Raw genomic sequence first — 15,820 nt, 5'->3', positions numbered from 1 at the left:
CCAGCTTTGGCCACATAGACCATGTATTTGAGAGGTGGTCTCATCTTCAATCTGATCTAATCAGGGGCAATACCAAGGGACTTGAGCACTATTGTTGGGAGAGGTGAATTTGAGCTTCTGAGTTCCTCTTTCATTGATATGCCCATTATCCTTACATATACATGCACACATATGTGCACACATGCATACACACACACACACACACACACACACACACCAAGCAACATGGACATAGCCTCTGCTACTTTCTACCCAGAAGCCACTGAGTTAGGGTGATTCCTATACAACTTCATACCAGCATTCATTTATGACTGAGTCTGGAGAACAGTTGCAGCTAAGGGGATATGATTTCTGACACACCCTCTCTCCAAGGTGTAGGGGATGCCTAATTCCAGCTCCCTCCCTCAGCCCCTTCTTCCTTTTCTCTCCCTTTCCACAGGAAGAGATGCTCTCCTGGCTTCAGGGTGTGAGCACAGCTATCATGGAGTCCCAAAGCATCCAAGTTAAGGCCCAGAGTCTCCCCCTGCCCTCCATTGCCAGCACAGATACCAGCTTTGGAAAGAAGGACAAGGAGAAGAGATTCAGCTTCTTCCCCAAAAAGAAATAGCATCTTCCCCTACTCCTTTGTGGGATGGGGGCAGGGGGGAAGAGAGAGATGAAGGGTCTACCTTGGACCCTCACCCCATTGGACAATGTTGATTCTGCTCAGGATGTTCAGTGAAGAGGCCCCCAGCCCAGGCCAACCATCGTTCCCCTCCTCAACCCCCCACCCTCCACTGTCCAGGCAGGATGCCCACAAGCTTTACCTCAGCCACAATCCACTGGCCACTACCCAGCCAATCCCTTCTTCCCCCTGCCCCATGCTTCTCCCTAGCCCCATAGACCCAGGCTTTGTCTGTAGCCCAGTCCACTCCTATGTGGTCATAGGGACTATGGATCAGTCTCAGCCCATATCTGGGGGAGGAATAAGCTGGACACCTAGTAACTTCCATTTCCTCTCAGCACTAACACTTAACCACATAAGGGCTTTCACCTCATTCCATGCCAGGGCCCTGTGACATGGCTAACCTTTGAGGGCAAAGCTGGGATTGCACTGGGGACTCCCTGACTACTATCATTTTCCCTCTCTTCCAATTCATGTTGGGTCTACTTTCCACTCCCCTGCCCAGAGAGTTTCTCTGATTTGAGACATGCCCAGAGAGGGGAAAAGGTTCCTTTCTAGGTTTTGGATTATTAGAGAAGGAAGTCCTTCCCTACACCTGAATCAAACACATACATCCTATATCCTTGAGCTGTATATGGATTCACCAGCCCCACCCTCTCTACCAAGATGAAGGCTTTTAGTAGGCCTCACAAACTCTTCTTCCTCTTGCCCCCAAGCATTCTTTGGTTTGACTTATATCACACCCATTCACCCTTCCAATGGTGGACTTTAGGAGAAGAGAGGAGACAAGCTGCCCAGCTCCAGCAATGTTAGGGGCCTCTCTGTCCCAGGATAAGCACCCTGTAGCTTAAGGACACACAGAATCTTAGCATTTGGACAATGGGTGACAGGGTAAAGAGGTTACAGAGCATGGATACCCTCCAAGTCCCTAGGCTTCCCCAAGAAATGGTCCTTTTGCCTCCAGTGCCAGCCACTTCTCCCTTCCCCACAATGCTATGACTACTCATAAGGCCAGTCTTCTGGGAGTCCTTCCTGAGCTGTTCAACTAATTGCCAGCAATTTTCCCAAGTCATTACCCATGACTTAGGTGGCAGGAATAAGGAGACAAGAGAGCTCTCTTAAAAATGGTGGTTAGAGTTCCTGATTCCCAAAACCCTTGAGTCTCTGCCTCTGCCTTTGCTCTGACTTTAAATCTCATCAGCAGATCAATCCAGATTCAGGGCCCTTCTTTTTTCTGTGCTGGGCCAGGACCCTTGAGGGAGAAACAGTGCAGGTTTTCCAGACTCCACATGGACAGCAGCCAGGGGCCTAGAGAAAAACACTCCAAAGCTGAAGACCCCATTGCACTCACTCTTCCTTTACAGCTGGTACCCTTGAAGGGTATCAGATTAGCAGAAAGCCCAGAGCATCTCACCCCACTAAGACAGAGGTAGAGAATCTCACAGTGCCCAGAGAGTGAAGGGTGTCACTGCCCACCAGAGGTAAGTACTCACTACATATAGCTGGAACACTACCTCATGCTAGAGTCAGAGCCTATTAGGAGGTGAGCATGCAGTAATGGTGCATCCATCCATCCATGAGGCTTCAAAAAGCAACATATTTCAGAAGCGCAAGGCCTTCAGTCCTGAAGGGGACATATGGGTGCAGAGTTCATCCTCCCCCTCTGCTCACAGATAAACTTAAGATCTGTCCATCTTATAGTCTCTCAAGAGAAACCTTCTTACACAGGACCAGGGCCATTCCCGGAGGCCAGAGACTGAATTTTACGAGTCTCCCCTTCCATTGCTCCACTCTGAGAGCAACATGACTCTAAGCGATGTCTTGTCAGGAAGGATAGGGGCCAGTGATGAGGTGGAGGTTGCAGGCTCCACGGACAAGCCCGAGGAGACATAACATTTCCCCAAGGGGAAAGAATAAGTGGATTAGGGTTCAGAGCCTGAGGAAGACATCCTCGTTCTCACGGGTCCGGTGAAAGGACCTGCAGTCTCTATCTCCACTGTCTTACAGAAGAAAGGGAACTGGAGTAACTTGAAATTCCTTATGAAAAGGTGAGGGCTCTGCTGGGGACAGCACTGTGGATAGATATTGAGCAACAGCTCAAGCTGTATCCATTGGTACCACCCATTTGGCCTACACCTCACAAGTTCTCCCTTCTCATACTAACCCTTGGCCATTGATGATGGCAGAAGCCATCATACAGGAAAGCTGTATGATTTCTGTCCTTTTGCCCTGGCATTACCCTAAGGTAGAAGATTTCAAGTGGAATCTACTATAGGAGGGATGATTGATCAAAGAGCATGGGAAGTTACTTGATGGAGCGAGTCTTTTCCAATTCAGTGATATAACCTTTAGTTGGTATCGGGTCTCTTAATTCATCTAATTCCAACTCTCTGTTGGCCACCTAGTATTGTGGTCTCTGGTGTGTAGCATTCCACAGCATTCAGGGGAATATGAAGTATGGAAGGGCACTTACATGCCCCCCTAACAAAAAAAAATAGATGAGGCAGCATTTGGCATCTACAAAAACTGGCCCTAGTCAGGAGGCTCCAGAGAAGCTTCTTGCGACAGCAGCTTTCCATGGGGGAATTCTTAAGGAGTTACCTGGGGGGTCAGAATGCCATAAGCTATTATTTTCCCCATCCCATGCTACCCCAAAGGGTACAATTAATAAGAGAGAAACATCCCACCCCACATCCCTGGGAGAGCTCATGGGGACAGCTCGCCCATTTCAGGTATATGAAATGCCACCTTTTGCTCATTTCCATCTCTATCATCTCAACGACCACCTAGGGCAGGAGACAGAACTGAAACTGCAATTTACTCATTGTGGGCTAGGTCATGCATCCCTGGGACTGAGCTCCAGGGGAGCTCCAGAAGTTTTTTTTTTTTCTTACATTTTCTACTTTACAGTCTTTTCCTTTCATCCTTTTACTATACCAGGTTCACACCCCTGTCCCTATTAGCCCAACAGGTTTTTCTTCTCTCCGACATGGTTTTTTGAGAGTGGCTCAGTTTGATTCTCATTTACCCACTTATCCCTCGCTCCCCTCATTTAGATGTTGGCCCTGGGCTGGACCAATGTGATGCAGGGAGGGTTCCCCAACCCCTTGTCACAGGAGGAGTATGGATGAGGCTGCGATCTGCTCTAAACCACTGCTTTCCTGCCAGAATCAAGGAACCCAGAAGGTTTCTGGAGATGACAGGCACAAGAAGAGGAAAAGGCTGTCAGCTCCTCATTTGTATCATGGACAAGAGAACTCAGGGAGGTGGGTGGGGCGTGAGGGGGGCCCAGAGAATAGCAGAGCCCAGTGAGCACAGACCCTCCATCCAGCTGGGCGCTGATCTCCATCTGCTCAAATGTGCTTCCACTGTCCAGAGAGGAAAATCAAACCCGAGTTTTTGCTTGGGGAAGAGCTTCCCAACTCATTTAATAGAGTTTTTCTAATAAACTAATAATTCCCTGATCTCCTCCATTGTTTTGTGTGTTTGAATGGCTCCCTTTGCTCACTTGAATTGGGGAAAGGGATCAGCTGGGCATGAGAGAGAAAAGTGAGTAAGCAAGAAGGAAACACACTCCTTACTGCAACTGGTGGCATCTGAGAAGTAGAGAAAGCAATATCAAAGCCCTCTGTGCAATTGGAAGCTTGATAATAAATTGCAGAGGTAGGTACTCTTTCTCTCTTCCTTCTTCCCCCAGCAGGTTAGACACATTCCAATCCTGTATCTCCTCCTGAGACCAGTTTGAAAAATTTCAAACAGGGGAATGGTAGCTCCTTAGCACCAGAGATCACATGGGGCCCACATTTCTAGTACATTCTGCTAACAGTCATGTCTTTCTCTAGTAATACAGTAACCTATCTGCTAACCTGTATATCTGCAATGTGATGGAGAACCAGAAAGGAAGAAGAGCTGGCCTCTGGGCAGCCCCTCAGGTTTTTATCCAATTTGATTTCTTCTTCTTCTTCTTCTTTAAATGTGGGGCAATGAGGGTCAAGTGACTTGCCCAGGGTCACACAGCTAGTAATTGTTAAGTGTCTGATGTTGGATTTGAACTCAGGTCCTCCTGAATCCAGGGCCAGTGCTTTATCCACTGTGCCACCAAGCTGCCCCCTACTCTTTTTTTTTTCCTTTTAACAGTTCTAACACTGCTTGTTTATCTGGATTCTAAGGCTACAGCAAATTAGCAGTAAATTAGAAGCCAGGAAAAGGGCTTATACAAGGTGAGACAGGTTAAGAACAGTGCGAAGAAAAAGCTGACAAACTGACAAATAGAGATACTTTTTTAAAAAACAAAACAAAAACAGAACTAAAAAACCTATAGCATTCTAAAGTCATTTCAGTATGGATGGATTCAGTTTACAACTCAGTTGGCCCAAAGAGCACCTACTATATTATATAGTACAATAATTAGTGTTCATGATCGTGATCTTCAATTACTCAGAAAAAAACATGCTCAGTGTGCTGTGAAGTGGACACATTTCTGAAAGATTTTTATCCAAAATTATCCAAATAAAAAAAATTTTTTTTGATCCTTAAAGAAGTTTTTAACTACTTGGAAAATTCATTTATTTCAAATAACTCATTCCCTACGGGAGAGCCTTGGAAGTCCACATTTTACTCTAAAGATGGGGATGGCATGGAGGTAGGTGCTGCTCTGGGGTTCTTGAAGGCTGTATAGATGAAGCACAAGTTCTGAAAGATGTTACCAGGCAGGGAAGGTTTATGGGAAAGGCTTCAATCTACTCTTACTATGAAACCTCCAATCACCTTGTTTTCACCTGTTTTCTACATCCAGAGAAGCCTCGTATCAGGAAAAAATTAGCCAAGGTGAGGTTGGTTTATGGTAGGGAAAAAATATGCACACGCTCATCAGGAAGGGAACACTTTGGAGACACACAGTATTTAGGGCTTCAAAGAACCTTAGAGAATACCTCATTTAATCTTATTTTATAGAGGTCATGGAAGGGGAGTCAGGTTCAGAAAATCTGAACCCAGAGTTCCTGACCCCAAATCCAGTCCTTTCCTACCACACAATACTTCTAACTGCTGTTCCCTCCTCTCTATGCCACTGATACCCTAGTACAGGCTCCATGCCCCTCTAGTCTAGGGAGTAATAATAGTAATATAGTATTTATATAACACTTTAAAATATCTAATTTTATCCTCAAAACCAGCCTAAGAGCTATTTTTGATAGATGAGGAAACTGAGGCTAGAGAGGTTAAGTTACTTGCCCAGGATCACACTGCTCATAAATGTCTGAGGTTGGGATAGCATTTAGAATTTGAACTTGGGTCTTCTTGACTCCAGGTTCATAGCTGTATCCATGGTACCACCCAACTGCCTTAGAACCCTAAGAAATTTCATCATAACACTTCCCTGTTTAAAAATCTCTATTTCCCATTATCTGTAGGAAAAGGTCCAAACTTTTCTGCCTGTAATTTAAGGCCATCTCTATCTCGCCCCTATCTATCCAATCTTATCTCCCAGACTGTCATATACAAATGCTTTCCTCATTATTTCTCCAGTAGCTGAAGCTCCCTTTTGTAGTCCTCACATAGGACTTACCTCTACCCTTGATTCCATTCAATCTCACCTCCAAGACCTTGCCTCAGTAATCCCCTCTCTAGAGCATATTCAATCTTTTCCTTCCATGATAGGGTTTCACCCATCTACATCTCCCCCAACCTAAAAAGCTTTCCCTTTGTCCTTCAACCACTTTAGCTATTTGCATTCCCATCTCTTTTCTTCCCTTCCCCGGCCAAATTTCTTGGAAAACCATCTCTCCCTGATGCATTTATTTTCTCAGCACACACTTTATTTTCAAACTTTGCTCCACCACTCATCTGAAATTGTTCTTTTGGAGGGCATCGATGGCTTCCTCATTGCCCCAAACCAATGATCTATTCTCAGCTGCTCTCTACCTTGACTTCCCTGAAACATTTTACACTGTTAACCAACTCTTCATTACTCTTCTCCCCTTGGCTTCAGAGATGCCTCCTGCACCTGGTTCTATTTAACCACTCCTTCACTGTCTCTTTTTTTAAACATTTTAATTAAATTTCCCCCCCCTGGGGTAATGAGGGGTAAGTGACTTGTCCAAGGTCACACAGCTAGTAAGTGTCAAGAGGCTGATGCCGGATTTGAACTCAGGACCTCCTGAATCCAGGGCCAGTGCTTTATCCACTGTGCCACCTAGCTGCCCCCTTCCTTCACTGTCTCTTATGCTAGCTCATTTCTCCTCCCCCATCCCTTAAAATGAGGATCCCACAAAATCCTGTCTTCATTGCTCTTATGAATTCCCTTTATGATGTTGTGACAACCCAGACCTGTGCCTCTCCCAAGCTCCATCAAACAGTCCCAACTGCCTGCACCAAGGGGAAAGAGCATGGCAGTTAAGAACCTGAGTTCAAATCCTACTTCTGATACTACCTGGGTAATCTTGGCACATCATTTAATCCCCTTTGATCTGTTACTTTTTTTTTTTTTTTTTTAGTGAGGCAGTTGGGGTTAAGTGACTTGCCCGGGGTCACACAGCTAGTAAGTGTTAAGTGTCTGAGGCTGGATTTGAACTCAGGTTACTCCTGATTCCAGGGTCGGTGCTCTATCCACTGCGTCATCTAGCTGCCCCTCAGTTACATCTTTAAAGTAAGATGGTCTCTGAAACTTTTTCCAGTTCTAGACCTATGATCACCTGCTGAATATGTTGATATTTCCAAAGAATATGTCCACAAAATTTTTTCCCCTAAATCTCTAATCGCACTAATTCCCTATGTGGTACCACCATGCCAGAAGATCTGACCATGGAAGTCTTCCATGGCCAAAACCTTGGTATTTTATCTCTCCCTCCCTCCCCACCACCAACTGTCTGTAAAACATCCATCTATTCCACCTCCATGATTTTTCTCAATCTTTTCCACCTAGGGCAGGCCCACACTGCCATACTCCTGAATTGCCTCTCAAATGGTACTCCCAATTCCCTTCAATCCACCCTCATACAGCTTCTAGGTTAAAATCTTCCTTATGGGGGCAGCTAGGTGGCGCAGTGGATAGAGCACCGACCCTGGAGTCAGGAGTAACCTGAGTTCAAATCCAGCCTCAGACACTTAACACTTACTAGCTGTGTGACCCTGGGCAAGTCACTTAACCCCAATTGCCTCACTAAAAAAAAAAAAATCTTCCTTATGTATAGAACTAGTCATGTCTCTTTTCTGCTCAAAATTCTTCAGTACATTCCTGTTACTTTAACAAGCAGAGTTTAAAATTCTCACCCTAGCATTCAGCAATCTGAAGCCTTTCCTGTCTTCTCTCATATGATTTCTCCAGCTATGAATTCTCAGTTTTCCAAGGGACTCTCCCACTGTCATCCCTAATGGCTTTGCTTACATCCCCCCCACGCCCGTGTTTGAAACGTCAACTTCACCCGCATTCATACCTGTCTCTTGATGTCCACCTTCCATCATGTTTCCCTGATCTTGTCAATCATCATTGCCCCACCTGTGTGCCCAGATCTCCCATTGTTTGCACCTGTTTTAGCCTATCACTTGCACAATTACAAAATAAAACATGGTATATATTTCTCCCTACCAGACATGACATTCATGAGGCAGGAACAATACTGACAATGAGAACAGTGCTGTTGGCTCACCTGGCCGATGCTGATGGAGGGAGGAAGCTGGGAAGGAAGGGCCCAGAAGAGGACAAATGTATTTGGCACAAGACTCCTCTTTATATGTTGAGACATCTTTTCACAGTAAGCATCACTTATTTTCTCAAGGCTAGTTCTTATATATTCTGCTTACCCTGCAGAACTCCAGGTCCTAGTATCAGGGTACATTTTGGGAGAGGGAACCACTGCTCAAAGCGGGAACTGAGCTATGGAGCAGAGCATTAGAGAGAACAAATTCTCTATTCGTTCCAGTGCCCCAAATTCCCAAGAACATTTCCTTCCCCAGAAAATAGAAGGGCATGGCCCCATAGGTAAGGCAACACCAGCCCCTCTTGTTCCAAGCTCTGAAGAAATAATTCTAACCCTCAACTGGACTATCTTCTAATTCCTAATAACGAGGCAGGAGACAGGATTGGCTGGTCAGCAGTGGTTATTGCACCATTGGCAAGGGATGAAATGTGTGTACATTAGAAACAACCATTGGGTGGGGTCAGCAAAGCAACCCTTAAAAGTACCTGGACTGAGTCAATTACATTCTTAAAAATAGGAAAGGGGAAGAAGGAAATAAACAAAAAAATCATATACACACAAACATACACACATACACATCCCACAGGATGGAAAGTAATAAATTATTGTTCAAGTCCCAGACTTCTCTTTTCTGCCTGAATCCTTGGAACATTTAATAAAGGAAATAAATCCTCCTGAGGCACCTTCTCACATTTTTCTTCTGGGTACACTCTTCAGCCTGGCAGTGGCTGGCACGATGCAGGCCACAGCCTATGGGCACCTCTCCCTGGAGAGAAGTGAGCTTAAATATTTGGTCTAAAACCAAAAGAGAAAAACAGAAAAGGGAAATAGCCCACACAGGCTTCTGACTGTAACAGCATGGCGTCTGGTCCTATTGGCAATAACAACGGTCTCAGCCCCCAGGGAGCTTTTCAGCCAGCAGCATGAGGCAGCAAGCCACAGCCTGTGCTAAAGATACCATCAGCACCAGTGCCTGCTTAGAAGGGAGAAGGCAGAAGGTGCAGAACTCCACACGATCTGATGTCAGAAGAGAGGCAGGCAAATTAGGGAAGTCAAGGCTCGTGAGGAGTTGGGATGCAGGTAGGGAAGTTGGAGAAGGTCTATTAGACACAGGTATAGCTGTTCCCTCATCTCCTTCCCAAGAAGCCTAATTCAGCCATTTGAATTCAAGGTCTGAAATTTTTCCCTCAGGTTTCTCACTCGGCCCTGTTGGCCCATGTCAGCTGTATCCCCTTGCACTAGTTGTTGAGGGCCCCGGGCCCCCTCTTCTTGCCAACGGAACTCCTCTGATTCTTGGTAAGCCTTACATCGTTCTACCGCTGCCTTCAAGGACATCTTTTCCTGGGAGGTGGGTGACCGGATTGGCACAAAGCTGTCTTGCTCTTCCTCACCTACCAGTGGTGGTGGCCCCTTCTCTAAGACAATGACCCGCCGGTTATTCTCCAGGGTCAAGTCTGCTGTGAGGTACAAGCCTTCATCTACATCCTGCCCTGGAGTTTGGGAGGAACCAAGTGAAAAGAGATCCTTATGAGGCTGAGGCTGATTTATCTCTTGGGCTCCTCTACCTGTACTGGTGTTTAGGCTGCAACAACGACCCATCTTCCCCACTGGGGTTGGCTCCATTATATTCTCTGGTACCGAGAGGCTCCGGTTGACAGGTGGACCTTGGCGCTGGCCCCGTCCAGCTAGAACAGCCTCATCATGGGAAGCATACTTTGAACAGAGCTCACGGACATCTGGCCAGTGGAATGTTTCTGTGTCAACCGGACTGAGGGGACTTCGGTTAGATGTCCAGCCTCTAGGAGAGGTGGTCTTTGAGCCTGAAGGACTGTAGAAGCGTCGAGGTGATTTCTCCCTTGCTGAGGTGGACTTGGAGGCACCATGTTCCAAGGCCATAACTCTTTCATTATTTGAGAGGGATAGTAATGGCTTCATTTTACCTATGGGGAAAAGAATAGCAAAATGAGTCCCAAGATAAAGAAGTAGGAAAATGAGGTTTTTCACTGCTAGCTGTTAGGGTGATGATCTGATTGGTGGTTGTCAAATACATATGTTGCTAGTTGTTCTGTTCTTATCATTCCCATATCACCTTTGACAAAGCAAAAGGAAGAGTCCTATGATGATGGGGAAATAAGGAGGGAAAATGCAACAGAAAAAGATTAGGAACCAAGTTGATGTAAGAGCTCTTCCCCATGGATTACATATTACAGGGTCATTCCCACCCTCCCTCCACCCCCACGTCCAATTTCTCTTTGTTCAGCAGTTATGGCCAGGGATTACCGGTCCATATTATTGATGTTAACATTCATAATAGCACACCTTTATATATATATATATAGATTTACAGGTTAAGGTTTCCAAAGAAGTTTTGTCTAAGCAGCCCTGTGGATTAAAGTATTATACCCATTTTAAAAATGAGGAAAACGAGGCTTGGTGAAGTATGGCATCCACATCACACTGCTTGAAAGGGTTGAATCAGTACTAAAACTCAGGTGTGCTTTCTACTACATTGTTTTTTAATTAAGATACTTTTCTGGGGTCTTTGACCAACTGCTAATACAGTTCCCCTTTTTTTCCATTGGCAATAAGAGAAAATAAAGGCCATTCCAGCCCTGCAGTCATCAGCAGCATTCTGAATTTCCAAAGCTCCTTAAGGATTATACTTTTTCATACACAGGAGCCAACTGACTCCCTATCAGCTGGCAGAAAGGTGTCCCTCCTATACAATCCCATCCTTGTACCTTTGCAAGGCAGCTCTCGTATCTCCTCCTGCAGGTGGGGCAAGGTCAGGGTCTTCTCTTGCTCTGTATCCATCTTCTTCCGCTGAGGCATCGTTGGCTTATGGCTCTTAATCCTGAGACTGTACTGGCGGGCCAGCTGGTAGACCTTGTTCTTGACACGCTCCGTCAAATCCCTATCCATCATGTGGGAGAGCTGCATGATGTGAGGATGCAGTGGAGACGGTAGCTCCTCATCTCTGCCACTCAACTCCTTTACCAGCTCCTTTAGCTCCCTGGCCAGCTGGGCAGGGCCGGCTCGATCTGTGAGGGAGATGCCTTCTAGGGAGGTCCCAACTGGCTCCTCACTGATAGCGCCCAGCTCATGCTCCTCCAGGATGAAGAGCGGCTCATGCATGTCAAAGCCATTCTCCTGGCTCAGGCCTGACTCCATCTTGTTCCTCACAGCGGGGTTCTTGCAGATATCCTCAGAGGACTCCATTCCCTCCCATATTTTCACTATTTCTGATGATGGGCGGAATTCAGCATCAGTGATGGGGGGAGGATCCCTAGAACCAGCATGGCCTGGTCCAGGGAGATCAAAGAGAGTCCAAGAAGCAGGTCGGGAACCATCTAGTCTTTTACGCCCAACAGGGGCCACTGGTTTAGGTTCTGGCCTAGGAAGGCTATTGAACCTGAACACGGAGTTCCTTACCAAGCCCTTAGGAATGTAGGAAAGACTCTCCCGGCGCCGGATACTAAAGCCTGCATCATGGTGCTCTGCATGCTCATAGTAACTCTTGATCTTGTCAAGCAGCAGTCGGTCTCGGGTGGAAAGTGTGTCCTCCTTCTTGCTAAAGAACCTTTCAGGTTCTCCTGGGCAGCTGGGGCTTGGAGGCATGGCCCTATTGAGGATGGAACTGTTCTCTGAGGCCACCCCAACATCAGGGTCTGCTTCTAGGGGAAGCAAGGGGCTGAGTGAGTCTGTGGTGCTGCAGTGGATGGCTGGCCCCTTTTCAATGCCATCAAGGCTCCGGACACTGCTACTCCGACTGGCCAGCCGGGGAGTCAAAAAGCCACTGGCCTTGCCATCCTCCAGAGCCAGGCTGTTGCGCCTGGAGATGGTGCTGACAAACCTTTCAGCAATGATGCTAGCCTGGTCCAACACAGATGTGGGCAGAATGCTCTCTGGCTCTGGAACGGTCACCTCCTCCTCTTCCTCGCTGCTGAGGTTTTTAAGGTCCTCCGTGCTCTCAGCAACTGCATCGTCAACCATTTTGACTGGCTGGTCAGACCTTAGCACCTCTTGGTGGTGCTGGTCCAGGACGCATGGTGGTTCTGTGTCTGACTGCATCACCTCTCCACTATCACCTTCTGTGGCTGGAAACAGTCCTTGCCTGGCGTCAGGCTCTGTGTCTGGTTCAGCCTGAAACACACAATTACATAGCTCTTTTTCAGAGTACAGTAAGGGATGAGTAACCTGGCCTCCTCACAGCCCAGAGACAGACCTTACTTAGAGCAGCTGACAGGTCGGGAGCAAAGAAATCAAGATCACAAAGGTAGTGAGGGAGAGCTGATAATTTGGGGCAAGGGGCTAGCTGAGATAGATGTGCTTAACAATCAGGAGCCTGGACACATATCTCCAAACTCCCAGGAGAGACTATTATGTGGGAAAATGTGTGTATGTGGGTGGGGTGGGGTGGTGTGTCTTATTAATGGCATCCCAGCCACATCTACTAATCTCAACATGCAGTACTTAACTCCTGCTCCAATCTAAAGCCTTGTAGTGAAGGTGAAAGGGGATTTTCCAGCCACGTTGGAGGGCTTTATATTTAGTCACAGTTCACTAAAGCCTTCAACATTCTATACTTTTACTACTGGGACTCTGTAGATTTGGGGCTTGGGATGGGGTTCTCTACTGCAACTCAAAGCCATGGAGGTGATGGGAAAAGTTTTATCAACCTCTCCTGTGACTCCAGAATCCCCAGTATGGAATAGTTACAAAAGTCTCAGGCTTAGAGTCCTATCAAAGTATGTACAAGCTGGAAATCTGGTCACATCTTCTGAGCAGCAATTCTTCCCGAGTGAATAAGGGGTTAAAAATCATGAGCAGTGGGGCAGCTAGGTGGCCCAGGGGATAGAGCACCGGCCCTGGAGTCAGGAGTACTTGAGTTCAAATCCGGCCTCAGACACTTAACACTTACTAGCCGTGTGACCCTGGGCAAGTCACTTAACCCCAATTGCCTCACTAAAAAAAAAAAAAATCATGAGCAGTGTCTTATGCAGAATACACATTTGATAACTAGTTGCGGAATCTAAACCAGAAACCTGGGGATCCCTGATGGCGCTCCAAGGTTGATGAGGCCTCAGTAGTGATGAGGTGGAAAGCGGCACACTCTGCTTTCTAGTGCTTGGTTAGGTGATGCACCTCCATGAAGCCCAATAAAATCTTTGTGGTGCTTCCTCTAGCCATGCCAGTGTCCCTGCCCAGGACCCACCTTGCCATTCCATCACCAAGTACTTACCTCTGGCAGGGAAGAGACAGACTCAAAGCTCATGCGCTTCTCAGGACTCGTTAGAGACTGGCCACTGGGTCTTTTATAGCCCTTGGCTACTTCATATTCATCATGCCCTTTAACCTGCACCCAACAGAGAGAAGGAATCAACACCCAACCCTGGTATACACAGAGGAAGCTTAGACATCACACTTAGCAGATCCCTATACTTGCAGGCACCTTTCTGAACTGAAGTGGCTGGGCTAACCTAGAATTTCAGCTTCAGGACCAGAGTTCTAGAGCTGAATTGAACTAGGAAACCTGGAGATTAAAGTACACATACAGCCCCTGAGCCTTTTGCTCCAGAAAAATCTGTCTTTTAAAAAAAAAAAAAATCAACCCTCTTTTTAATGCCACCCTGGCAATCTCTATCTCCCTCTCTCCCCACTTCAACCCAGACCACCCCCCCTTGCCTGTTAGTCTTGTGCATGACGTTAACCCAGATGGCAAAGCAGAGCATGCTGGGGGCTCACCAGGGCAAAAGAGCTACTGAAGAAATGGGTGTACTGATTATTGAGACACGAGAAGAACCCAAGCTTGGGGGGTTGAGGGAAGGGGAGGAAGGGAAGGAATTCTGAGCCAGACATTCATTCATTGCACATTGGGAACATGCAGAGGAAGGGAGATCAAAGAGACCACCTCACCATAGCGCCCCGGGAGAAAAGTAAAGCGTTGGCTCGATAGTGCCAGCAGTGGAGGGCAGCCAGCAGGGAGCTGGCAAAGTCGGCTACCTGCTCAGCTACCACCAGACTCTCCTCCTCCTCCTCCTCCTCCTCCTCTTCCTCTGAACCTTGTGGCTCAGCCCTGGCCCCCTTCTTGCTGCCATCGCTCACAGTCAGGTCCTCCAGAGAGGCCTTCTGAAGGGCCTGCTCCTCCACCACTTCCTCCTCCTCCTCCTCCTCCTCTTCCTCCTGAGCAGTCCCTTCAGCTTCAGACTGCTGCTCCCCCGTAAGGGGCAGCTGCCCAAAGTCCAGGAGAGCTCCCGCGCTACCTGCATGCTGTTTAAGGTACAAACACGGCCTTCTTGTAACCTGCAATCTCAACTACCTCCCAACCTTTCAACTTCTGATGGGTTTGGGTAAGTAGTGGTAACTGGTTTATCCCACTGTACCAACCAGGGACTCAATATAAGGCTTGGGGATAGGTAGGGGAGGAAAGACAGAGAGAAGCCGGGGCACAGGGCAGAGAGGACCTAGGAGAGATTTTTTTTTTAAGTGAGGCAATTGGGGTTAAGTGACTTGCCCAGGGTCACACAGCTAGTAAGTGTTAAGTGTCTGAGGCCGGATTTGAACTCAGGTCCTCCTGACTCCAGGGCCGGTGCTCTATCCACTGTGCCACCTAGCTGCCCCTCCTAGGAGAGATTTTTATGAAATATGCTACTTGGGAGCATTAGCCCCAAACATAGCCCACAATGGTACAGCCTAAGAGGGGAGGACTTGGATATGAGAAAGAGAACAGAATCAGAGCACAGAAGGTACTCCACCCTGGTACCATTCAGGGAAAGGGAAAACACTGGTGGGAAAATAAAAGAAATGATAGCTTAATGGGTTAGGGGATTGACTCTTAGGATGTGTTCCCCTACCCACCTGAAAGCCAATTCCCTGTTCCATCCTGTATCCCATCTCCAGGCCGCTCACTGGTCTTACCTTGAGACCCGATGCTCTTGATGCTGCCACCATCATCAGGTCCCGGGTACATGGGAGGGAAAAAAAGAGAAGATGTAAGCCAAGTAAACAACCTCCTAACAGAAGCCAGGGAGACTATAGTAACTGCAGGTATGATTTGGGTACCACCCTAGGGATCCTCAGCCTGGCTTCCAAGATGTCTATGAAACTATTAATAGGAAGTAGAACCAACACGATGGGGATACAGATTGGAGCACCATGGTCATGAGCTTTCTCAGGGATGATGTTCAAGCTGCCTCCTCTTGTTTGTCACTTCAGGACCAGAGCATAAGTAACCCACTCCTCATTATGAATACATAAGGATAGTTCCTTGCCAGGAAACAATTGTTAGCTCTTTTAAACAGATGAAGCAGCAGAGGCCCTATAGCTAGGCATGAACTTGCTCAGTATCACAGCAAAGAGGGGCAGGTAGGTGGCGCAGTGGATAGAGCACCGGCCCTGGAGTCAGGAGGACCTGAGTTCAAATCTGGCCTCAGACACTTAATACTTACTAGCTGTGTGA

The 15,820-nt window shown here is 47.1% G+C and overlaps 2 protein-coding genes across 8 annotated transcripts in view; one reads left to right on the top strand and one right to left on the bottom strand.

Annotated features, from left to right (window-relative positions):
• The window catches only part of SPTB (spectrin beta, erythrocytic), a 175,543-nt gene extending 172,386 nt beyond the window's left edge, over positions 1–3,157 (top strand). For both annotated transcript variants that reach the window (XM_043983695.1, XM_043983696.1), the window contains exon 36: positions 440–3,157. In XM_043983695.1, coding sequence (XP_043839630.1) covers positions 440–607 — 168 coding nt within the window. In that variant the 3' untranslated portion in view covers positions 608–3,157. The remainder of the gene's footprint in view (positions 1–439) is intronic.
• A 4,101-nt stretch (positions 3,158–7,258) lies between these two features.
• Positions 7,259–15,820, bottom strand: part of PLEKHG3 (pleckstrin homology and RhoGEF domain containing G3) — a 58,684-nt gene continuing 50,122 nt past the window's right edge. For 4 of the 6 annotated variants that reach the window (XM_043983697.1, XM_043983699.1, XM_043983700.1 and 1 more), the window contains 5 exons: positions 15,220–15,302; positions 14,278–14,631; positions 13,604–13,717; positions 11,103–12,504; positions 7,259–10,301 (listed from right to left, as the gene is read on the bottom strand). In XM_043983697.1, the coding sequence (XP_043839632.1) occupies positions 9,514–10,301; positions 11,103–12,504; positions 13,604–13,717; positions 14,278–14,631; positions 15,220–15,302 (2,741 nt within the window). In that variant the 3' untranslated portion in view covers positions 7,259–9,513. The remainder of the gene's footprint in view (positions 10,302–11,102; positions 12,505–13,603; positions 13,718–14,277; positions 14,632–15,219; positions 15,303–15,820) is intronic. The other 2 variants (XM_043983701.1, XM_043983703.1) reach the window with 2 other exon arrangements.

The sequence above is a fragment of the Dromiciops gliroides genome, chromosome 2, assembly GCF_019393635.1.
Source record: "Dromiciops gliroides isolate mDroGli1 chromosome 2, mDroGli1.pri, whole genome shotgun sequence".
Taxonomy (NCBI): domain Eukaryota; kingdom Metazoa; phylum Chordata; class Mammalia; order Microbiotheria; family Microbiotheriidae; genus Dromiciops; species Dromiciops gliroides.
Note: the sequence above shows the minus strand (reverse complement) of the source record. Positions and strands in the feature narration are given on the sequence as shown.